Source organism: Schistocerca nitens, chromosome 4 (assembly GCF_023898315.1).
Source record: "Schistocerca nitens isolate TAMUIC-IGC-003100 chromosome 4, iqSchNite1.1, whole genome shotgun sequence".
Lineage (NCBI taxonomy): Eukaryota > Metazoa > Arthropoda > Insecta > Orthoptera > Acrididae > Schistocerca > Schistocerca nitens.
The window spans coordinates 854,289,739-854,314,926 of record NC_064617.1 but is presented as its reverse complement, the minus strand read 5'-3'; the positions used below and the strand labels follow the sequence as shown (position 1 = coordinate 854,314,926).

Genomic DNA, 25,188 nt, shown 5'->3' with positions numbered 1-25,188 from the left:
TCTGAGACTATGAAAGTCAGATTTCTTCTTTGCCTGACTGAACTGATAAGGACTATGTCATTAGTTACACCATTATGCCACTACTTTAATTGTGATGCTCAGTAGGAAGGGATAGCTTGGTAACTTTAGATCACTCCTCTACTAGGACACTTTTTGTTCTGGTTGGATCTTCCATCCTCCGTTCCCTGTGTATCTTTTGTTAGCATTCAAGAAAAGATTGACAAATGGTAAATATTGTATTAACTATGGATAATGATACAAATTATCACGAAATACTCATGGAAACATGAAGATTGTGCCTTACCTGAACTGCTCTATGAAAGAATTTTATTGCACTGTCATGTTCCTTCTGCAAGCTGAAGCAGTTCCCAGTAGCACACCATGCTTCTGGCGCACACCTATCCTGAGACATGAGGTCCTGAGCCAGTGCTGAGAGGGCCACTTCCTTCTGTAGGTGCCACAGGGCAGTGCTGTACACTTCTGTCATCTGCATTCTATATGGCTCCAGCTCTCTCATCTCACTGAAATATCTGAAACATATGAAGAGGTGCACATATTTCAAAACTGTAAAGGTTACTATTCAGAAAATAATTATCATTTAGTTGCATGTACTAAACCAATATAGATATGGAAGTTTCACTACATGCATGGAAATCTACAACTACTATTTTTCTATGAAACACCTGTTTTCAGTTTAAAGGAGGCAACTCACTGAAATGTGTAAATGTTGTGTCATCTATAGACACCCACTAAAGCAAAGAAAACTTGCTAGCATTTGGAGTAATTGTCTAGCTTTTTTTGTTCTCTGACAGAAGCATTTTTAAACTGGTATAATTATTAACTGAATTTAAAAAGCCTTTTTACACTGGTATAATTATTAACTGAATTTAAGAAGTCATCATAATCTACTACTTAGGAGGTATATCTTATGTTAAAGATTTACCACAATAAGTCAAGATTTCTGTGAATGTGTTGACTACACAAAATTGCCACAAGCAAAGTCAATGCAATTGAAAATATATACATGCCAAAAAGGGACAGTCTATCAGTTGCACAAAAAGCAAAGAGGAGATGCAGAGAGCCATACAGGAATTAGTCTGATTGACAAACATCTAGACAATGATGGTCCTTCCTAAAGGACTAAATTTCATGCCTGCTCGGAAACTGCAGATCACATTAACTTCATGGAGTATGTTGCAGCTCCATTCTCACCAGAAGCAGCAGAAGAATGTCACCATAAAACCTGCATAGTGCCAATGTTAACAGCCAACATCCCAAAGAAAGAAGAAGTAGCTCCAAGAAATCTGCAGGGGACAAAGAAACCGAGTGATTCTGCCTTCCGACAAGCACAGTAGCTATGGTCCTAATCTCATGTGCGGACTAGGCCCATAGCAAGTGGATTTTTGATCTTTTTAGTTACAATGACTACATGGCCTTCCTAAGGTACACACGGGAGATATAGCCTTCCTAAGGTACACAAGGGAGACATTCCTCTAAGACCCAACATTAGTTGTATTGGCATACCTTCATACCAGCTGGAAAATAAATGGAACACTTCCTCAGCTAATATGTAGGGAAATGGGAACAACCACATTCACAACTTCACTTACTTTGTACAATACCTCAGTCAACTGCAGTCCTGGGATACAGATATTGCAGTGAGTTTTGGTGGTCCAACAGCTTCACTGAAGTTTTTCGGCACATTCTGAGGGGCGGCGGTGGGGGTGGGGGTGGGGTGGGGTGGGGTGGGGGGAGTGAGCAAACTGATGCACGACAATGAGTAGTCCATATTCAAGGAGCACTTTGACGCAAAGACTCTAGAATCCACAAAGTTCAGACCAATGTTTTTCTAATGATACGTGGGCGACAAGTTTGTGGCATGGCCAGACGGTGCATAGAAGCTTGAGAGTTCCCTGAATATTTAAACTCTGTCCATCCTAATGTAAAATTCAGAATGGAACTTGAAAAAGAGGGAAAACGGTCTTTCCTTGGTATGTTAGTTGGGGGAAAACCAGACAGATCCCTAGGTCACACTGTATATACACTGTGATGACAAAAGTTTTGGGATACCTCCTAACATCATGCTGGACCTCCTTTTCCCCGGCATAGAGCAGCAACTTGATGAGGCCTGGACTCAACAAGTTGTTGGAGAACCCCTGCAGAAATGCTGAGTCATACTGTCTCTATAGCCACTCATAATTGTGAAAGTGTTGTCAGTGCAGGATTTTGTGCACAGACTGACCTCTCAATTATGTCCCGTAAATGTGGGATGGAATTCATGTTCCGTGATCTGGATGAGCCAATTATTCACTCAAACTGTCCTGAATGTTCACCAAACTAATGATGAACAATTATGGGCCAGTGACATGGCTCATAGTCATCCATAAAAATTCCATTGTTGTCTGGAACATGAAGTACATGTATGGCTGTAAATGGTCTCCAAGTAGCTGAACATAATCATTTCCAGCCAATGATTGGTTCAGTTGGACCACAGGACCCAGTCCATTCCGTGTAAACACAGCCGACACCATTATGGAGTCACCACCAATTTGCACAGTGCCTTTGTGACAACTTGGGTCCATGGCTTCGGGGTGTCTGCACCACACTTTAACCCTACAATCAGCTCTTACCAACTGAAATTGGGACTCATCTGAACAAGCAGCAGTATTACAGTCATCCAGGATCAAAGTGATATGGTCACGAGTGCAGGAGAGTTGCTGCAGGCGATGTCATGCTGTTAGCAAAGGCACTCACGTCAGTCATCGGCTGCCATAGACCATTAATGCCAAATTTTGCCACAATGTTATAAGAAATACATTTGTTGTATGTCCCAAATTGATTTCTGTGGTTATTTCACACTGTGATGCTTGTCTGTTAGCACTGAGAACTCCACACAAATGATGCTGCTCTCAGTCATTAACTGAAGGCCGTCGGACACAGCATTGTTTGTGGTGACAAGTAATGCCTGACACACGGTATTCTCGGTGTACACTTGAAACAGTAGATGTCAGAATACTGAATTGCCTAATGATTTCCGAAATGGAATGTCCCATACATCTAGCTCCAACTATAATTTCATGTTCGAAGTCTGTTATCCCTCATTGTGCAGATACTATTATGTTGGAAACCTTTTCACATGAATCATTTGGGCACAAATGACAGCTCTGCCTTGCACTGCCCTTTTACACCATATATAAGTGATACTGCTGCCATGAGTGTATGTGCATATCTGCATCTCCACACCTCAAGCCATCACTATCTGTCACAAAGAAACGCAATGTTTAAGACTCTGATCCACAGAGCTCCAACACTTTCAGACAAAGAGAGCCTCACCACAGAAATACAATACGTATGAATAATGTTTCAGACTACTCAGAATGCCAAATTAGTGGTACTGCAGTCAAAGTCGAGAACACCTGAGAAAGATGTTGAGACTGACACAGATAGAGAAACCAAGAATTACTTATCTACCTTATGCTAGCCCAATATCCGGCAAGATCTGTAGAATCCTACAGAAACATGATGTGCAGTGTATTTCACTCCTGTCAACAAAGATAAAAGTCTTCTTTGTAATGTTCAAGGTGATGTAAGACTCCAAAATACAGGTATGAACTGTATTCCTTGCAAATGTTAGATTTCTTACTTGGAGCAAACAATCTGAACAGTTGATGAGAGATGCAACAAACATCAGTGACACATCATCCTAGAACAACCAAGCATATCAGCTGCCGCCAAACACTGCCTCAGATATATTCGTGAAATAGAATATGAAGAGATCAATATTCCATGACAGTGTAGTTATGAAGTCCATCAAAATAAAGATGTCAGAAAACCTAATAAACTGGGACAGAGGTTTCAATTTAAACTAGGGCTGGAGTCCCGCACTCAACTTATTAAAATCTCACTGGCCGTCATATCCACCGTAGCTGCAAAGACACTAAGACAGTGGTTCCCGGGGGAGGGAAGAGGGGGGGGGGGGGGGGGGGGTTTAATACCCCGAGAGGTAAAATTAAATTTTCTATGGAGAGGGGGTAAAAACAATGTGTGTTCAATTATATCTCATTCACGAAACTAAATTGTTTCAAAAAGTCAATATCGCTGTCTCATTATACTAATAATTTTTAGATAGGTAACTGATTCCAAAATTGTTGAATATGAACCTTAATGCATGACACAGTGTGGCAGAGGTCAAGTGAGTGTATTAACTACTTTATTTAAAATGCATGCACAATCAGCAATGACAACTAGCCACAGACAGACCTTGCTTCTACTGGTGCAGCACATTTGATATTGGCTCTACCGAGTTATTGGCTTGCTCATTGTTGTTCTTTCATTATGTAGTTGTTCACTCACCAACCAGGTTGATTAATACAAGAAGTGAATGCATTGTCAGTGCCTCTGATTTTACTAGCTACTCTATCTATTTTGGATTGTGAGATGAGAAATAAAAACAGATAAGTGAATTTTTTACTGGGTATGAAATTGCTAATGTACAGCACTGCTTTTCGTTTACTGTTAGATAAATAGACAAGTTGTAATTATGTACATATGCACACAAGTTTCTTTCTTACTTGTAGTTGTGGTGCCACAACCATAGAAAAGGTCACCATAAATTATGTACATAGTGAAAATCTAAATATAACTTCACAGTACGGAAAGACTGAATTCCACGTGTACTTCAAGCTGGCTTTTTCACTGCAGAATAAAAGTTGCACAGAAATGTCTACGTTCGAAACAGGGGCATAATCGCCATTGCATGCTTGTGAAGTCAAGGAAATTTTCGATGAAGAAAATCCTTATAGAAACCTATGACTCATATTTTGTTACCATAATGTCATTAACATAAAAAGAGCAAATATTCACTATAATTACAGTGCAGTGAGTGGCTTTGATTTAGATCAAGGCTACAACAAATTAACATGTAGTCATGCCTCAAAAAACAAGAGCTTCATAGTGCTGTCTGCCCCATTTTATCACAATTCTTTGATACAGACTATGTGGTGGACTTCCTCACCCTGCCATGTGAAGAACTGTTTCTGCATCTAGGTTTGATTCAAGGAAAGTACAAAGTTGAAAGCTGAGTCATCTTCTGTGTAGCTGAAAAAAATCTCTTTATGCAAACGAAGCAAATTCTGAAGTAGTTTTTCAAAACATTTTACTTTGTGCATAAAAAATTAAAAACCACATTTTTCGGATTCTCAAATGATCGAACAGAAACTATTATGTAAAAATACATACTTCTTTGCATTTTATGGTGCCACACACAGCTTCATAATGAAGTGGCTATCTTTTTGTTAGTAGCTTTATTTATTACAATACTTTGAAGTCACATAACATACTGCCCAATGTTCAAAGAATCTGCAATGAATTATGAGAGCAAAGTGTGGGGAAGTAGAAATTGGCAGTCTGAAATTGTCGTCTTTTCAGAACAGATCACCCAAACGTCTCTACGAGTCTTTCAAAATCTCCCAGAGTGAATCCCATTCAGTCGTCCTTTTCTAAGGTGTCAGTCATGTCTATGGCTTTGGGTTGTACACTGCTGTGTTTGAAATGTAGCCAACATATTGAAATAATTTTTTTACAATCATAAAATACAAACACGCCCCCCCCCCCCCTCTCTCTCTCCCCCCACTGAAGATTTGTTTACCAGGCTTATGTACAATTTCATAATGTCCACACAAATAATACCTGTTGTCAGTACATCAACGGAAGTGGATTGTTCAAGTGCTGAGTTTGGATAGGGTTGCACCGCACATGGTGGTTCCAGCTGGAGTACACACTAGGTCGCACTTTGAAAGAGTTGAGATTGCAACCCTTGCATTTACTGTGCTGTAGTGTCATAAATAAAAGAGGAAAACTAGTCATCAGCGAGTAATACCTGTTTTAAATAATGGGGCAATGTACAGCAGGAATAACCTTTTTAGTGAACTTCTTGCTGGCAAAAGTTGGACAGTTTGAAAATTTTTGTAAACCGTTGTTCAAAGACTTGGAACATCTGTTGTATCTAAACCACAAATAATGAAAACAAATTCCAGAAATATAATATCTCACAATGAGTATCTAGCAATAACACTGCACTTTCTGGTGACCAGAAATTCCCTTACGAGCCTGATGTATCTCTTGAAGATACCCGAAGTCAATGTTTTTGAAGTTGGCATATTATTCTTTGCTTCATCGATTTCATAGTAAAATATATATTCGATTCAGCCAGTTGCAAATAGATGAACCCCAAACTTATCGATGTAGTATATATAAGTGGCATTATATTCTTAACTAATAATGTCACATTTTAGTGACTTTTTTCATTAATGCATTGTGGTGTGCTTCTTGATCTGAAATATTAATAAGACAATTTTCTCTCTTTTCAGGATACATGCAGTGTGTGTGTGTGTGTGTGTGTGTGTGTGTGTGTGTGTGGAGGGGGTGGGGTGGGGAGTGAAGCAGCTTTTCTGCAATGGGGTTTCACCATGGTGGTTGATAAAGCTAATATAAAGCCCCAATGTGTTCTATGCAGCACAATGCTAACAGCAGGGAATCAAAAGATCATGTAGGAAGAAGTAATATAGAGTTCACAAGAAAAGACATTGAATTCTTCAAACACAATGATGCTGAACTAAAAAGTTCATGCATGGATCCATCAGACATTTTTCTCACTCTACAGAAGGTGATCTTTAAGCTTTATACTGAATCTCTCTTTGAATTGCTGAAACCCAGAAACCTATAAAGTAGGAGTATTGCTTACTAGATACATTGAAGCTAGTTCTAGAAGAGTATCCCTTCCCGACAACACAATCTGACATTGATCAAGGACATTCGTTAGGATATTTTGGATACTCACCATACAGCGGAGATGCTGATAGGCACAACAAAAGACTGCCACAATATAAGCTTTCAGCCAAAAAGGCCTCTGTCGAAAACACACACACACACACACACACACACACACACACACACACACACACACACAAACTGCAGCCATGAGTGTGGCTTCAGCTGCCAGAAGCTGCAGTCATGGGTGTGTGCATGGGTTGTTTACTTTCGACAAAGGCTTGTTAGCCAAAAGCTTATATTGTGACAGTCTTTTTATTGTGCCTATCTCCAACTCAGCATCTCCACTATATGGTGAGTAGCAACTTTCCTTTTTATAATATTGTTAATTCCATCCTGGATTTCCCATTGTTTGACATTTTGGATACAGTAGTCAATAAAATAAGATTGTCACTACTATGCAATACCTCAGTTGAATCAACTGACATTGTATCTTGTTCCCACATGCTTGTCTATTGCATCTGTCCATCCTTTCCCCTTCCCTGCTCCTCTCCATTTCTGCTACCACCCCCCCCCCCCCCCCCCACCAGTGCAATCTCATCTCAGTTGATGATGTGTTTCTTTATGTAGCTTTAACCATAATCTCTCCTAAGTTAATACAGGCAAATCTTCTGTGTCATTTTCTCTTCTCCTGCAGGTTCAAGGATTTCGTCTAAATATTTGAAGAATGGATCTCAGTCATTTTGTCCATATTTTGTGATCAATTTTTTTGTGATAAATTTTGAGTAGGGTGTGGATCTCAGTCATTTTGTCCATATTTTGTGATCAATTTTTTTGTGATAAATTTTGAGTAGGGTGTTTTGAACCAATGTACTTTATTTTCACGACCGATATTTGGAGCCTACTCTTTCAGTGCATTGCTTGAAAGTTTCTTTATTATTGTTGATGTTTCTTTATCTTCTAGTATTACTGTATCGTATGTGATACGTAGACAAGAAATTTTGATGTCATTTTTAGGTCTTCCAAGTCATACGGGTTTCCAACAGCTTTGGTTTCTAGGTTCTCTTTCCACTCTCTGATGATTTTGTCCAAAACCAGATTACAGGAGACAGACTGCCACCCTTCAAACACTTGTTGTTGTTGTGGTCTTCAGTCCTGAGACTGGTTTGATGCAGCTCTCCATGCTACTCTATCCTGTGCAAGCTTCATCTCCCAGTACCTACTGCAACCTACATCCTTCTGAATCTGCTTAGTGTATTCATCTCTTGGTCTCCCTCTACGATTTTTACCCTCCACGCTGCCCTCCAATGCTAAATTTGTGATCCCTTGATGCCTCAAAACATGTCCTACCAACCGATCCCTTCTTCTAGTCAAGTTGTGCCACAAACTTCTCTTCTCCCCAATCCTATTCAATACCTCTTCATTAGTTACGTGATATACCCACCTTATCTTCAGCATTCTTCTGTAGCACCATATTTCGAAAGCTTCTATTCTCTTCTTATCCAAACTGGATATCGTCCATGTTTCAATTCCATACATGGCTACACTCCATACAAATACTTTCAGAAACGACTTCCTGACACTTAAATCTATACTAGATGTTAACAAATTTCTCTTCTTCAGAAACGATTTCCTTGCCATTGCCAGTCTACATTTTATATCCTCTCTACTTTGACCATCATCAGTTATTTTACTCCCTAAATAGCAAAACTCCTTTACTACTTTAAGTGTCTCATTTCCTAAACTAATCACCTCAGCATCACCCGATTTAATTTGACTACATTCCATTATCCTCGTTTTGCTTTTGTTGATGTTCATCTTATATCCTCCTTTCAAGACACTGTCCATTCCGTTCAACTGCTCTTCCAAGTCCTTTGCTGTCTCTGACAGAATTACAATGTCATCAGCGAACCTCAAAGTTTTTACTTCTTCTCCATGAATTTTAATACCTACTCCGAATTTTTATTTTGTTTCTTTTACTGCTTGCTCAATATACAGATTGAATAACATCGGGGAGAGGCTACAACCCTGTCTCACTCCCTTCCCGACCACTGCTTCCCTTTCGTGCCCCTCAACTCTTATAACTGCCATCTGGTTTCTGTACAAATTGTAAATAGCCTTCCGCTCCTTGTATTTTACCCCTGCCACCTTCAGAATTTGAAAGAGAGTATTCCAGTTAACGTTGTCAAAAGCTTTCTCTAAGTCTACAAATGCTAGAAACGTAGGTTTGCCTTTTCTTAATCTTTCTTCTAAGATAAGTCGTAAGGTTAGTATTGCCTCACGTGTTCCAACATTTCTACGGAATCCAAACTGATCTTCCCCGAGATCCGCTTCTACCAGTTTTTCCATTCGTCTGTAAAGAATTCGCGTTAGTATTTTGCAGCTGTGACTTATTAAACTGATAGTTCGGTAATTTTCACATCTGTCAACACCTGCTTTCTTTGGGATTGGAATTATTATATTCTTCTTGAAGTCTGTGGGTATTTCGCCTGTCTCATACATCTTGCTCACCAGATGGTACAGTTTTGTCATGACTGGCTCTCCCAAGGCCATCAGTAGTTCTAATGGAATGTTGTCTACTCCCGGGGCCTTGTTTCGACTCAGGTCTTTCAGTGCTCTGTCAAACTCTTCACGCAGTATCTTATCTCCAATTTCATCTTCATCTACATCCTCTTCCATTTCCATAATATTGTCCTCAAGTACATCGCCCTTGTATAAACCCTCTATATACTCCTTCCACCTTTCTGCTTTCCCTTCTTTGCTTAGATTTGGGTTTCCATCTGAGCTCTTGATGTTCATACAAGTGGTTCTCTTCTCTCCAAAGGTCTCTAATTTTCCTGTAGGCAGTATCTATCTTACCCCTAGTGAGACAAGCCTCTACATCCTTACATTTGTCCTCTAGCCATCCCTGCTTAGCCATTTTGCACTTCCTGTCGATTTCATTTTTGAGACGTTTGTATTCCTTTTTGCCTGCTTCATTTACTGCATTTTTATATTTTCTCCTTTCATCAATTAAATTCAATATTTCTTCTGTTACCCAAGGATTTCTATTAGCCCAAGTCTTTTTACCCACTTGATCCTCTGCTGCCTTCACTACTTCATCCCTCAGAGCTACCCATTCTTCTTCTACTGTATTTCTTTCCCCCATTCCTGTCAATTGTTCCCTTATGCTCTCCCTGAAACTCTCTACAACCTCTGGTTCTTTCAGTTTATCCAGGTCCCATCTCCTTAAATGCCCACCTTTTTGCAGTTTCTTCAGTTTCAATCTTCAGTTCATAACCAATAGGTTGTGGTCAGAATCTACATCTGCCCCTGGAAATGTCTTACAATTTAAAACCTGGTTCCTAAATCTCTGTCTTACCATTATATAATCTATCTAATAATCGAATCTATCTAATAATCGAACACTTAGGGTTTACAAGTTGAGTGATAAAGAGGGATTGATTTTTGATTGAGTTGGATGCCTTCTTAAAGTCTGCAAAGAAACATACGAATGGGCTGTTACTGTGTGCTTTGTATTTTAACATTCTTTTTAAATTGATTATTTGTTGTATGTAATTTCGACCAGTCAGAAAGGCAGCTTGATATTCATTAATTCTGTGATCTAGTTGCTCCTTAATTCTTTGAAGGAGCCATGTTGACCGAATTTTGTATGTAACTTGAAGGAATATTCCTCAATAGTTATTTAAATGTGCTTTGTCACCTTTTTGTGCAGTGTGTGAATGAGGGCACATTTGCTGTATCTGGGAAGTTGTTCTGTATGTCAAATCTCTGACACAATTTGTGCAAGTTCTTTGAGGGAATTTGGTTCAAGAGTTTTCAACAGCTCTGCAGTGATATCATTCTCCTTGAAGCTCTTATTTTTGAGTTTGAGGGTGTGCCCTTGAATCTCTTTTAGTGAGGTGGTGCACATACAGTGTGGGTATAAGTGAAAATTTACTTCAGGAATCTTGAGGACAGTTTGTGGCAGCTGAAGAAAAATATCTTGCCAGTTCCTGACATTTTCCGGGTTGGTCTAGGAAAACCTTCCGTTGGATTATCTGAAGCAAATTTTGAAGGGGATATCCCTGGATTATTCCTGCTGAGGTCCTATAGAAATCTCATGTGCTGTAATTGTAAAAATGTTCTTTGATGGTGCTCAGTTGTTCCTCTTATCTGACTGATAGTTTCCATCACTTGTTTCCTGATTTCATAAAAGTATTGTTAATTATTGTGAGTTTTCTTGCTGTTAAAATAGCATCAACATTTTAAATACCTTTCATTGCCCTGTTTTGTTCCTAGCATACAATGAAATAGCTGTCACTTGTAAAATCTTGACATTTATACTTTTATTTTCTCTTTTTCCATGATCGGGGTTATCTCACATTTTCTTTTCAGGTCAAATAAATGACCAACGATAAATTAAAAGAAGACTAAAAATTTACGATAAGACAAGACTAGGGTCTTATTTCTTGGCAGGCTCTTACGTAGGCTGACCAACCATCCCGTATTTCCCGGGATCTCCCGTATTTGAATATATTTTTTCATAACCTCCCAGCTCCTGAATTTTCAGGCTCATTGGGCGATTTTCTCCAGTATATATATTCTTCATGTATGGACGAAAGTTTTTTAAGTATTTAAATTTTGCGTGCATGATCAGAATTCGTTGAAATGTTTGAATCTTGAGAGACTACTGATTTTATATTGACATTGGGAAGCTTTATATTCCTGGATTTGACCAGCGTGATCAAGTGCTTATAAAGCTTGTCAATCTTCTAACATGTGCACAGAATCACACATGGCAGCAGAAACAATTGTGTACAGCACCTAAATACTTCAGGTAATAAATTATTACTATGTATTCTAAAAAAGCATATTTACTGTTGACCACATAGTAATTAGTAATATGAAATTTTCTGAGTTAACTTCTTGTATTTGCTTGTAGAACACAAAAGCAATGCAAATGATGATGTTACTACTTTCTTCAGCTCTCCTTACCTGAGCAAAGGTCTAACAAACGATGACCTGAAAACCATTGACGGTGAACTTTCACTACTCTACCACACAGCACAACACAATCTATGCTATAGGAGCTTGGACTGTCTAATCAAACTTTCAAAAAACGTGTTCAGTGAATCTAATGTGTCAAAGAAAATATCTCACAGGCAAACTACATCTGAAATGATCATAATGGATGCATTGGCCCCAAGAAGTGTAAACGATTTTTTGGAATTTTCAAGTGACTCCCAAAACGTGTACCATGTTCATGTTCTTTTCTCTAGCAACAGATGTCTTCAATCGCCTAAAAAGGAAAATGTTTCCAGTTGTAATATAATTTTGTGACCCCTTTGGTGGAATTCAAAACAAATTGTTGGATTTCATAGAACAGGTAGATGAAACTGCAAGGGATGTACACAGTTCATTACAAGTACACTTAAGTCAAATAATTTGAGTGTCAGTAATATATCATCATATTGTGCTGACGGTGCCAATATAAATTATGGCAAGCCGCATTCAATCAAAACTATTAAGTAAAAAATATAATAGAGGGAAACATTCCACGTGGGAAAAATATATCTAAAAACAAAGATGATGTGACTTACCAAACGAAAGTGCTGGCAGGTCGATAGACACACAAACAAACACACAAAATTCAAGCTTTCGCAACCAACGGTTGCTTCATCAGGAAAGAGGGAAGGAGAGGGAAAGACGAAAGGATGTGGGTTTTAAGGGAGAGGGTAAGGAGTCATTCCAATCCCGGGAGCGGAAAGACTTACCTTAGGGGGAAAAAAGGACAGGTATACACTCTCGCGCGCGCACACACACACACACACACACACACACACACACACACACACACACACACACAAGCAGACATTTGTAAAGGCAAAGAGTTTGGGCAGAGATGTCAGTCGAGGTGGAAGTGCAGAGGCAAAGATGTTGTTGAAAGACAGGTGAGGTATGAGCAGCGGCAACTTGAAATTAGCGGAGGTTGAAGCCTGACGGATAATCGTAACCTCTTAGTTCATCCCTATGAAATCCCCAAACCACCTTCCCTACCCTCTGGCTCCTACCCTTGTAACTGCCCCCGGTGTAAAACCTGTCCCATGCACCGTCCCACCACCACCTACTCCAGTCCTGTAACCCGGAAGGTGTACACGATCAAAGGCAGAGCCACGTGTGAAAGCACCCACGTGATTTACCAACTGACCTGCCTACACTGTGAAGCTTTCTATGTGGGAATGACCAGCAACAAACTGTCCATTCGCATAAATGGACACAGGCAGACAGTGTTTGTTGGTAATGAGGATCACCCTGTGGCTAAACATGCCTTGGTGCACGGCCAGCACATTTTGGCACAATGTTACACCGTCCGGGTTATCTGGATAGTTCCCACCAACACCAACCTGTCAGAACTCCGAAGATGGGGACTTGCCCTTCAGTATATCCTCTCCTCTTGTTATCCGCCAGGCCTCAACCTCCGCTAATTTCAAGTTGCCGCCGCTCATACCTCACCTGTCATTCAACAACATCTTTGCCTCTGCACTTCCACCTCGACTGACATCTCTGCCCAAACTCTTTGCCTTTACAAATGTCTGCTTGTGTTTGTGTATGTGCGGATGGATGTGTGTGTGTGTGCGCGAGTGTATACCTGTCCTTTTTTCCCCCTAAGGTAAGTCTTTTCGCTCCCGGGATTGGAATGACTCCTTACCCTCTCCCTTAAAACCCACATCCTTTCGTCTTTCCCTCTCCTTCCCTCTTTCCTGATGAAGCAACCATTGGTTGCGAAAGCTTGAATTTTGTGAGTATGTTTGTGTGTCTATCGACCTACCAGCACTTTCGTTTGGTAAGTCACATCATCTTTGTTTTTAGATCTATTAAGTAAAGAGAATGAAAAAAATCCTCAGAGCCAGTAGTTTTTAACCATATCCTTCATAGTGCCACGAAACGTGTATGCAATTGTTTACAATATTTTAACTTTGAAATGTTAGTGTTGAAATTACAGGGTGAGTCAGGAAAAAAGGTACATGCTTTGAGGGGAGATAGTGATTCTGAACAAAAAAACATCATGTGAGCGTATGCCCTATTCTAAATGGTTTCTGAGATAGAACACATTTAATATCACTTTCATACGTTTTCTTGAGTAAACTCTAAACTCCACTTTCCAGTGCAGTTGTGTTGCAGTACAAAATTAAACTATATTAAATTTCCTTCAGAAAAGTCCTATTCATTTTTTTCTAGAACTAATGGTTTGTGCAAAGGGAGCGTGAGAATGTTGAAAAACTCGCTCGATGCGCATGCGCTGTAGCTTACGTAGGTTTTGTAGACCAAGTTGAGGTAGCATATTGAGCAAGTTCAGACAAACAGGACATTTTTTGTAGGAAAATTAATACAGTTTAATTTTGTACTGTGACACATTTTCACTGGAGGGGGTGGTTGTCGAATTATTCAAGAAAAACATACAAAAGTGATATTAAATGTGTCCTGTCTCGGAAACCATTCAGAATACGTCCATATTAAGTTATTTGTCAAGAATCACTATTACTATCACCCCTCAAAGCATGTACCTTTCCTCCTGACTCACCCTGCATTTTCAACACTAACATTTCTACATTAAAATATTGTAAACAATTGCATACACGTTTCACGGCATTATGAAGGATACAGTTAAAAATGTTGTTCAATGGCCTGAAATACTACGACATGTAAATACTAGATGGTTATCTTTCACACCTGCTGTAAAAAGGCTTTTGAAAAATTGGGAGGCTATAAAAAGCTATTTAAAAGCACAGATGATTCAGACTGTCCTAAAGTTTTGAAAAACTATTTTTGCAGTAAAAATACAGAAGTAGAAACAATTGTTCAGGCTTATATCAGTTTGTTTGTGAATATTGGAAGTGGTTTCATTCAAAAAGAAAAGTATCTGGAAAATTCCCATCTTAGAATTATGGAATCTCATGAAGCTGTACAGTTACTAATTAGTGAAGTTAGACATACACTACCGGTCATTAAAACTGCTACACCAAGAAGAAATGCAGATGATAAACGGGTATTCATTGGACAAATATATTATACTAGAACTGACATGTGATTACATTTTCACACAATTTGGGTGCAGATCCTGAGAAATCAGTACCCAGAACAACCACCTCTGGCCGTAATAACGGCCTGGATATGCCTGGGCATTGAGTCAAACAGAGTTATTGGATGGCGTGTACAGGTACAGCTACCCATGCAGCTTCAACACGATACCACAGTTCATCAAGAGTAGTGACTGGCGAATTGTGACTAGCCAGTTGCTCAGCCACCATTGACCAGACATTTTCAATTGGTGAGATATCGGGAGAATGTGCTGGACAGAGCAGCAGTAGAATATTTTCTGTATCCATAAAGGCCCGTACAGGACTGGCAACATGTGGTCGTGCATTATCCTGCTGAAATGTAGGGTTTTGCAGGGATCGAATGAAGGGTAGAGCCAAGGGTCATAACACATCTGCAATGTAATGTCCACTGTTCAAAGTGCCGTCAAGAGGTGACCGAGATGTGTAACTAATGGTACCCCATACTATCACGCCGGTTGATACGCCAGTATGGTGATGACGAATACACGCTTCCAATGTGTGTTCACCGCAATGTCGCCAAACACGGATGCGACCATCATGATGCTGTAAACAGAACCTGGATTCATCCAAAAAATGACGTTTTGCCATTCGTGCACCCAGGTTCATTGTTGAGTACACCATCGCAGGCGCTCCTGTCTGTGATGCAGCGTCAAGGGTAACCGCAGCCATGGTCTCCGAGCTGATAGTCCATAATGCTGCAACCGTCGTCGAACTGTTCGTGCAGATGGTTGTTGTCTTGCAAACTTCCCCATCTGTTGACTCAGGGATCGAGACGTGGCTGCCCAATCCATTACAGCCATGCGGATAAGATGCCTGTCATCTCGACTGCTAGTGATACGAGGCCGCTGGGATCCAGCACAGTGTTCCGTATTACCCTCCTGAACCCACCAATTCCATATTCTGCTAACAGTCATTGGATCTTGACCAACGCGAGCAGCAATGTCGCGATATGATAAACCGCAATCGCGATAGGCTACAATCCGACCTTTATCAAAATCGGAAATGTGATGGTACGCATTTCTCCTCCTTACACGAGGCATCAAAATACGTTTCACCAGGCAACTCCAGTCAACTGCTGTTTGTGTATGAGAAATCGTTGGAAACTTTCCTCATGTCAGCACGTTGTAGGTGTCGCCACCGCCGCCAACCTTGTGTGGATGCTCTGAAAAGCTAATTATTTGCATATCACAGCATCTTCTTCCTGTCGGATAAATTTCGAATCTGTAGCATGTCATCTTTGTGGTGTAGCAATTTTAATGGCCAGTAGTGTAGAAAGGAAGGTAGATTTTTTGTTAGTGGTACTCAAACTGTTAGCCACTGTTGTTGATTCAAATTTGAAATCTACTAGCAAGAACAACTTCACTGAATTCTATGATTCTTTATATTCTTACTTAGTTAATAAATTTGATGATAGTTTGAAGTGTTTAATCCCACTATGTCAAAAAAGGGAATTAACATTCAATGACATGCATGAAGTTGTATGTGCCCAGCTGGATTGCGTGACTGGCAACGAATTATATGAGGAATTTTGGTAGTTCTAATGATGTAATCGAATGTGCTGCCTCTTTAGAGGGTAGTGTTAACCAGAAATGGACAAAAGTTTTATCAACTTTAAAATCAAATAATGTGAATTCTGAAGACTTGGGTAAGCAGTAGGTTATGTTACGAGTTTACCAGGAAGTAATGCTCACACAGAGTATTTTCACTTATGAATCGTAAGTGGACAGATATAAGAAATAGAAGTAGTACAAACGTAAACAAATCTGAACTGAAAGTTGCCATGAATTTTCCTTATTCATGCAGTGAATTCTTTGAATTTGCTAAAAATGTTTTAAACTACTGACCAAGGCAAAATCTGTAGCAAACTATGTGTAAGAATTTGCGATGTGTAATTCAATAGTCATCTTTTACAAATACTGCTACGATTTTTGGTGAAATTTCGCCATGCTCTTAATCTCCCTTATTTTTTGTCAAGGATATAAGTATCCCCCTTATTTTCTATTAAAAAAGTTCGTCAGCCTACACTCACAGCAAATAAAATATCTGTCCACTCTTTAATCAAACAATGGAAACTCCAGGAGGAATGTACATTCTTTATAAATTCTTCTGGAAAACTTATGAGCTAATTATCCAAGAAACTAATCAATTTTTAAAAATATAACTGGGTAGATAAAAGTGAGTACATTTTTTATCTGCCCAACTATATTATGAACTAATTAAATTAAAATCTGCATTATATTTTAATTAAATATGATACTGTACCTGACTGCTGTTTGATAGTCACCCAGTTCATAGTGGGCTTTTCCCATGAGTGCTAGCACCCATCCAGTGTTGTAATGCTGAGGAGCGAGGTTACTAAAACATTCTATAGCTTTACGGCAGTTATATTGTGCAAGGTGTAAGTATGCCGTGCCAATATCCCGTAATAAAGACATCAGGCCCTCTGCAAAAGATTGGAAAAGGTTATATTATGAATCAAAATCAATAACATATGTTGTTTTTAATATATGGAGATAGGTACTAGGCCAAATAAAATCTCCAATGTCACAGGCACTCCATTTCCGTTAAACAAAAACACTACATAAATTGGCAGCCCAAAGTAACTATGTCTGAAAGGAGACATGCATCCTCTGGAGTGCACAATAAGCACAAGCTTTAAGGCAAATAGACATAACCCGAAACAAAAAACTTTGTCCCAATAAATTAAAATAGTTTTTTACTGTAACAACCGCTGTTGCATACAATTATTTGATATTTGTAGAGCTTTGTAGCTGTTTTCTTCTTAAAATTGTGTTTTTCATGAAAAGTTATCAAAATTATACTGAATTATAAATGTGGCCACGTAAAGAACTATGTTATGAAAGAGGGAGAATTTCAGCATCATATTTCAATTTTCATATGGTATTTAAATGAGTCTGACTTATAATGCTGATGGAAGGCAAATTCAGCATTCGATTTCAAACAATGGAATCAGAAACATATTCACGACAACTTCTTCAACATATAGATTTCTTTCAATGAAAACACTTTTCAAATGCAAGCAGCAGTGCAGTGGTTAAACCCATATTAAGAACACCAGCAATAGTATTAAAGTTGATAACCTTATCATTAACTGTTCCTAATTACACACACACACACACACACACACACACACACACACACACACACAAAAAAAAAAAAAAAAAAAAAAAAAAAAAAAAAAAAAAAAACAAACTTTGATACCTATACTCAGGGTATACCCTGACATGTTCATGTATGTCTAAAGTTGATATTGCAAGGCATTATCAAAAATCATTAAAACTATTACAAAATTGGTGCGATAGCAATGGAAAGAATAACAAGTGGCCACATTTTTTTTCTAATTTATTTTTTTCAATTCAAATTAACACTTCCAAGACAAAATTTGAAACCAAAATGACAAATGTATAAACGGTAATTCCAAACAAATGTACAGCTTCAAAACATAAAGCAATTTCTTCGAATGAAAAATATATACGATTAAAATAAGATTTCAAAGCAAAACAGTTTCTTTAATCTGTTTCATCTAGATTAAAGACAGTGGACTTGGTAAACTGAATTATAAATATGTTGTCTGAATTAGAGGTGGATTATCTGTGAACAAATGCGCATCCACATGGTCAGTCGTTCCCAGGAATGATCATTAACAGTACACCTCACATAGTCTCAATCCTCGGTTCAATTCCTCCACTCCTCATTCCTGGCTGCCTTACTCGGCCGGTTTCAGTCTTTTTTCTGTGGTCAGCCTTTCCAGTGCAACTTTTTTATAATTATACAGAGTGAGTCACTAACTATTGCCACCTAGAGTAACTCTGAAAGTATGACAGGAGCTGAAAAGTTTGGGGGACAAATGTTGCATGGGACAACGGGGGCCGCAATATGACGTTGGTTTTTTGTTGCTATGTGGGGTCACTTCAGAGATATGAAAGTCAACTCATTTAAAAAAAAACACCAGGATGCTATAGTTTGGTGCCTATTTTCTGATAGTGACTATCGAGACGGATCCAATTATGTGTAACAGTAAGGTCTTTGAAGGTCAGCGAAGGTCACAAAGGTGGCATGAACGGCCATTTACAGAAGGTGTTCGAAGTGATAACCATTGGTATCAATGCAGTGCTGCAAACTTATCGTGGATTGCGTGGCATTCCTTATCACTTTGGCGCTTATCGAAGCACATGCTCTGACAGTTCTCTCTCGCCTATCTTCAGATGTAGTGGAATGTCTTTATACTCAATGTCTTTTACAAAAAAAAAAATGAGCCGGCCACAACACATCTCCTCAGTTTCCAATCTAACGATTTGGGAATTCTCTCTGCAACTCATTTCTAGCCATCAGCGAAAAATGTGCCGGACACCCACTGTACTGATACCACATTCTGTTCCTTGTTCCTAAAGGTATTTCTTCCAATAACAGACCTAATGCTTCTTGCAGGAATGTGGTGTACTTCCTACTATTAAGCTTTCCTTCAGTGCAACAGCAGCTTATAATTCAGTCATCAAGAATCCCACACCATACATTCACTGACCATGGTTTTTGGTGTGAAACTTGCCGCAGACAACATGGATTTTCAGTTGCCGAATAATGCATGTTATGCAAGTTAACATTTTCATGGTTCGTGAATGTAGCCTCGTCAGTAAATAAAATCAAATTAATAAATGTTTCATCCCTCTGAATCTGAAGTTGAGCCCATCGGCAGAATTCAATGCGCCACATACCATCCGTACCAGTTAATTCTTGGTGGAGACTGTTGTGGTAAGGATGATATTTATGGCGGTGCAGAACATGAACAACACTACTGTGGCTCATGCCAGATTCCCTTGCGATTTGACCCAAACACAAGGATCTGAAACCACAGTGGCAAGAATACAAACTTCATTTCCTCGTTAGTAAATTCCCTTTGCTGGATGTGTTTCTGATGCGTTAAAGATCCAGTTGGTCTCAATTTATCATACACCTATTTAAATGTACAATGTGTAGAGCGAGTACATTGAGGATATCTTTCAGCTTAAGTCTCTAGCTCTCACTGAATTTCATTGGCATTCTCCATAAATGAGGAGCATATTGACTTGTTCTTCCAAGGAATACATCATTCACATTCGCTGATTTGATGATACTAGTCTTACCGTTCGTATTAGTGTTGTAATGCAAAACCGTTAAATGGTGTTTACATGTCAAAGGCATATTCGATGGATACGCCATATTCGGTGAATATTTACTATTTGCACAATACATGAGAGAGAAATGTCAGAGCATGTGCTTCGATAAGTGTCAATGTGATAAGGAATACCACTCAATCCATGATGATAAGATTGCAGCACTGCACTGATACCAATGGTCATCACTTCAAATGCCTTCTGCAAATGGACGTTCGTGCCACCTTTTTGACCTTCAGAGACCTTACTGTTACACATCATTGGATTCGTCTCGATAGCCGCTATCAAAAAATAAGTACCAAATTATAGCATCCCATTTTAAAAAACGAAGTTGACTTTCATACATTTGACGTGACCCAACCTAGCAACAAAAAACCAATGTCATGGCCCCCGTTGTTCCATGAAAAAATTTGTCCCACAAACTTTTCACCTACTATCATACTTTCGGAGTTATTCTAGGCTGCAATAGTTAGTGACTCACCCTGTATAAATTAAACAAAAATTACGTTGTATATAATAAACACACATTTTTTCAAGCAACTATGAGAGAAATCTGTTACTATCATTTCGATCAACTGTAGAACACATTTATCACAAGGCAAGTAATTTTTTTTTGTTTGACCAAGTAAATGAGCAGCCACTGCTTTTTTAAATTCATATGTTAATTTTCATCTGCTTGATAAAACAACTAGTTTTTACGATAACTTTCGATAAATTTTTTTTAATTACCGAGTATGAAGGTTTACATAAAGCTTGTGATTTTTTGCATTTCTTACAGAAATAAAACATGACGCTCTGTGAGGCTCTTATTTTTAAAGTTTGGTTTTTTCTTTGTGGTACACACTAATTTGGTTTCTTTGCACAAAAAAAACTGAGCACGATTTCAGCTCACTGTCAAATGGGGACATGGTGTCTCTACATTTAAAAAAATATAGAATGGTATAAAATAAAATTAGACTGGATCAGACTCTGAATGTGGCTCTCCAGCAGAGATACGACTTCCTCAAATCCTGCCCTGAAATGAGATCCATCCTTCATAAAATCCTCCCCACTCCACCAAGAGTGTCTTTCCGCCGTCCACCTAACCTTCGTAACCTCTTAGTTCATCCCTATGAAATCCCCAAACCACCTTCCCTACCCTCTGGCTCCTACCCTTGTAACCGCCCCCGGTGTAGAACCTGTCCCATGCACCCTCCCACCACCACCTACTCCAGTCCTGTAACCCGGAAGGTGTACACGATCAAAGGCAGAGTCACGTGTAAAGCACCCACGTGATTTACCAACTGACCTTCCTACACTGTGAAGCTTTCTATGTGGGAATGACCAGCAACAAACTGTCCATTCGCATAAATGGACACAGGCAGACAGTGTTTGTTGATAATGAGGATCACCCTGTGGCTAAACATGCCTTGGTGCACGGCCAGCACATCTTGGCACAGTGTTACACCGTCCGGGTTATCTGGATACTTCCCACTAACACCAACCTGTCAGAACTCCGGAGATGGGAACTTGCCCTTCAGTATATCCTCTCCTCTCGTTATCCGCCAGGCCTCAACCTCCGCTAATTTCAAGTTGCCGCCGCTCATACCTCACCTGTCTTTCAACATCTTTGCCTCTGTACTTCCGCCTCGACTGACATCTCTGCCCGAACCCTTTGCCTTTACAAATGTCTGCTTGTGTTTGTGTATGTGCGGATGGATGTGTGTGTGTGTGTGTGTGTGTGTGTGTGTGTGCGCACGAGTGTATACCTGTCCTTTTTTCCCCCAAGGTAAGTCTTTCCGCTCCCGGGATTGGAATGACTCCTTACCCTCTCCCTTAAAACCCACATCCTTTCATCTTTCCCTCTCCTTCCCTCTTTCCTGACGAAGCAACCGTTGGTTGCGAAAGCTAGAATTTTGTGTGTATGTTTCTGTTTGTTTGTGTGTCTGTCGACCTGCCACCATTTTCATTTGGTAAGTCACATCATCTTTGTTTTTAGATATATATAATATTTATTTTTTATCTCAAAAATATTCTTCAGAAGTAGCTTTTTAAGGAAATACTTTTTTACTTAGAATTTCATTATTAGTATGTGCTGCTGCTTTAACTTTATTAATACAACCTATAACCTAACTATTTACTAACCATGTGAGGCAAATATGGCGAGAGAATCACATTTTATTTTAAGCATACTTATTCTTCACTTAAATGTTGTTTTATGCCCTGGTACCTTGAAGGATTTCTCAGACACGACCTGAAATATATATATATATTGTTTCGGTGCCTCATTTCCTGTTCCTGCCTGAGCCAGATATTTTGCAACCTTCAGTTTAGCAACTAGGTGAAGAGCATTGATGACACCTTCATTTTCATGCCAAGGTGGGGTATCTGTCCTCAGGAACTTGTCACTCAAATCAAATCTGTTTAAAATAGACTTTTGTTTTACGGAACTGTTCAGTCACATTAGTCATAATTTTTGGGATTTGGTCGACTCCTCCTTGAATCCCTATATATTTTCATCTGTTGGTTCTACTTAGTGATGGTTTTCATTTTTGATTCAGAAGACTAAGGTGACAGAACAGTAGACAGGAAATATAAACGATTTTTCAGTTTTTCTAGAGTTACACATCTGACACAGTTCTGAAAGAATTCTGAAATCCGAATATGGTGCTTTGGCTTCAGAGGCGGCTCAAGATCTTGCTTTGATTTACATCTGAAATTCAATTTCATCACAGAACAAACTGTGTGGCTATAAAATATGGGGAACTGATGATGTCACAAAGGGAAGGGTTTCCTGTCTTTGGGGCTAATCTTCTTTCACTTCTTTGATTTTAGCAACCGTTTCTATTTGTTCCTTTCTTACTTCTCATCTGAGTACCAGTCTATCCTTCCCTCTTTCCATATGCACACACTTCTATCGCTGAAGTCCTTCTCATTCTCCGTGGTTTCCTATAACCTTCAACTTATTTCAAACAAATACGCCAAAAAATCAGGATACACGAACACACATCTACACACACACAACAATATACTTAAACAAAACCAGAAGGATTACGAATTAGGAACCTGAAGTGATGCCAGAACCGCCACGGGATGTAGGGGAATATAGATACATGTACATCTAAATTGATGCACATATTACATTGTTGATATGTGATTGTTCTGCATCGTTATTTTTGTTGCTCTAACATATATCTACATGTGCCGTGCTACTCCTTGGAGAAAAGTTGGTAAATACAGGTAGACATAGCATCTGTTTATATAGTAAAAGTAAGAAGTGAAAGAGGTCTCTAGGGTATAAGATGAAGTATTAGAAAGTGGAATATTGAGTGTAAAGATTTGTTTGTAATTTTACCAGAGTATTTAAGAATAGTATACATAAAGATGTATGGTAGGACAATAAACCAGGAGGCCTACTCAGGAAGGTGGAGGAGGGCGCACCCAGCATTTACTGGATGAAAAGGGCAGATAGGCACACCCAAGAGAGGCTGACCTATGCTGTGCGGACAGGGGCACCAAGAGGGAGATCAACCTGTACCACAGATCAGGAAGTTAAAAGGGGCATACCTATGAAAACGGAAGGACAAAGGGTACTCCTAGGATCAACCCATGTAAGATATAGGTACTGTTCCTAAAGCGAAAAAGTGCTGCATTGAGACAGAAGTCACACGTTTGAAGGGATGAGTCTGGTAAGTTTGAATTCTATGCATAAATAGACTCACTAAGTTCAGGTTTACAAATGTCCAAGAAGGGAACACTTTTATTCTACCCAGAGTTTCTCCAGATTACCATAAGTAATGATTAAGTACATAATTAGAAAAGGTAGTACGGGAAGTAAGAACAAAGCAGCAGAATATTCACGAGTTATGTGCACCTGGAATTTACAACTGGAAGGGGAACAGAAAATAGAGATAACTCCAACACAGACTGAAAGGTTCACAGTTTGTAATTGTGGTAAAATATCCATAGTACTGTTAAAAGATAAAGAATTATTATCTTGTGTAATTGTACATAATGAATATGTATAAAATATCGTGTGTTCAAGCTAATAGGAGGGATATGTAGTGCTTCGAGAATTTCGGGGTAAATTCTAGAAACACTTGGCTCTTCACCGTCTCGAACATCCAATATTTTAATGACAAGGGTGAGAGAGCCTTTTTACTGTGTCACACATGTCTGTGTGTGTGCAGGAAGGACAGCTGTCACGAGGAGCCAGGAGCTGTGTCAGACGAACGGCCCCGACAAGTGGTTACATGCAGTGCCCTAGACGTTATATCAAAAAGTCAAATAGTATCTCAATAATGTTCCATGGTGTGTGGTGTCATGAGGATTGTTACAGAGACAGATGAAGCGTGTGTTATATAGAGACTTTTACTTTATGTCTTGTCTCTGCATGAGGCAGAACGTATGTAATTGTATGAGTGTTTAGTCGATTCTGACATTTATCTTGGAACCAGTTGGCTTGCTGGAGTTTGTACAAAATAATTGTTACTTTGGGATGAGAGTTGAAAATATATTGTTGTTGAATTAACAAGAGTCTACGAGTACATGATTTATTTCAAGAACAGAGAGTTGGTTAATAATATTCCCTTTAACCCAATATTGTCTTAGGAGAAGAATTAAATGGTGAGAGCGACATAGCTGATGACCCAAAGAAGAGGATCGGCTCATGCACAACACATAAGTCAACTGGAAGAGACGTGTGAATCATGCAACCCAACACCGCACTGTCTCTTGTTGTCCAAGAAAGCATTAATATCCTCCCACCACCACTTATTCCAGTCTGGTCACAAACCTCACCTACCTCATCGAAGGCAGGGCTACCTGTGAAACTAGTCATATGATCTATAACCAAAGCTGCAACCACTGTGCTGCATTCTACGTGGGCTTGACAACCAACAAGCTGTCTGTCCGCAAGGAATGGCCACCAATAAACTGTGACCAAGAAACAGCTGGACTACCCAGTTGCTGAGCATGCTGCCCGACACAACACTCTTCATTTTAATGACTGCTCCACGGCATGTGCCACCTGGATCCTTCCTACCAACACCAGCTTTTCTGAACTGCGCAGGTGGGAACTCTCCCTGCAATATATCCTAGGCTCCCACAACCCTCCTGGCCTCAACCTTCCTCAGTCACTGTCCTTCACCTATCTATCCCCTCTCTGT

General features: G+C 39.4%; 1 protein-coding gene across 1 annotated transcript in view; it reads right to left on the bottom strand.

The window, feature by feature from the left end:
* LOC126253296 (cell division cycle protein 27 homolog) overlaps positions 1–25,188 on the bottom strand; it is a 209,982-nt gene that overhangs the window by 83,747 nt on the left and 101,047 nt on the right. Inside the window, exons 9-10 of the mRNA XM_049954526.1 lie at positions 17,133–17,313; positions 305–530 (exon numbers count right to left, since the gene is read on the bottom strand). Of these exons, the coding sequence (XP_049810483.1) occupies positions 305–530; positions 17,133–17,313 (407 nt within the window). The remainder of the gene's footprint in view (positions 1–304; positions 531–17,132; positions 17,314–25,188) is intronic.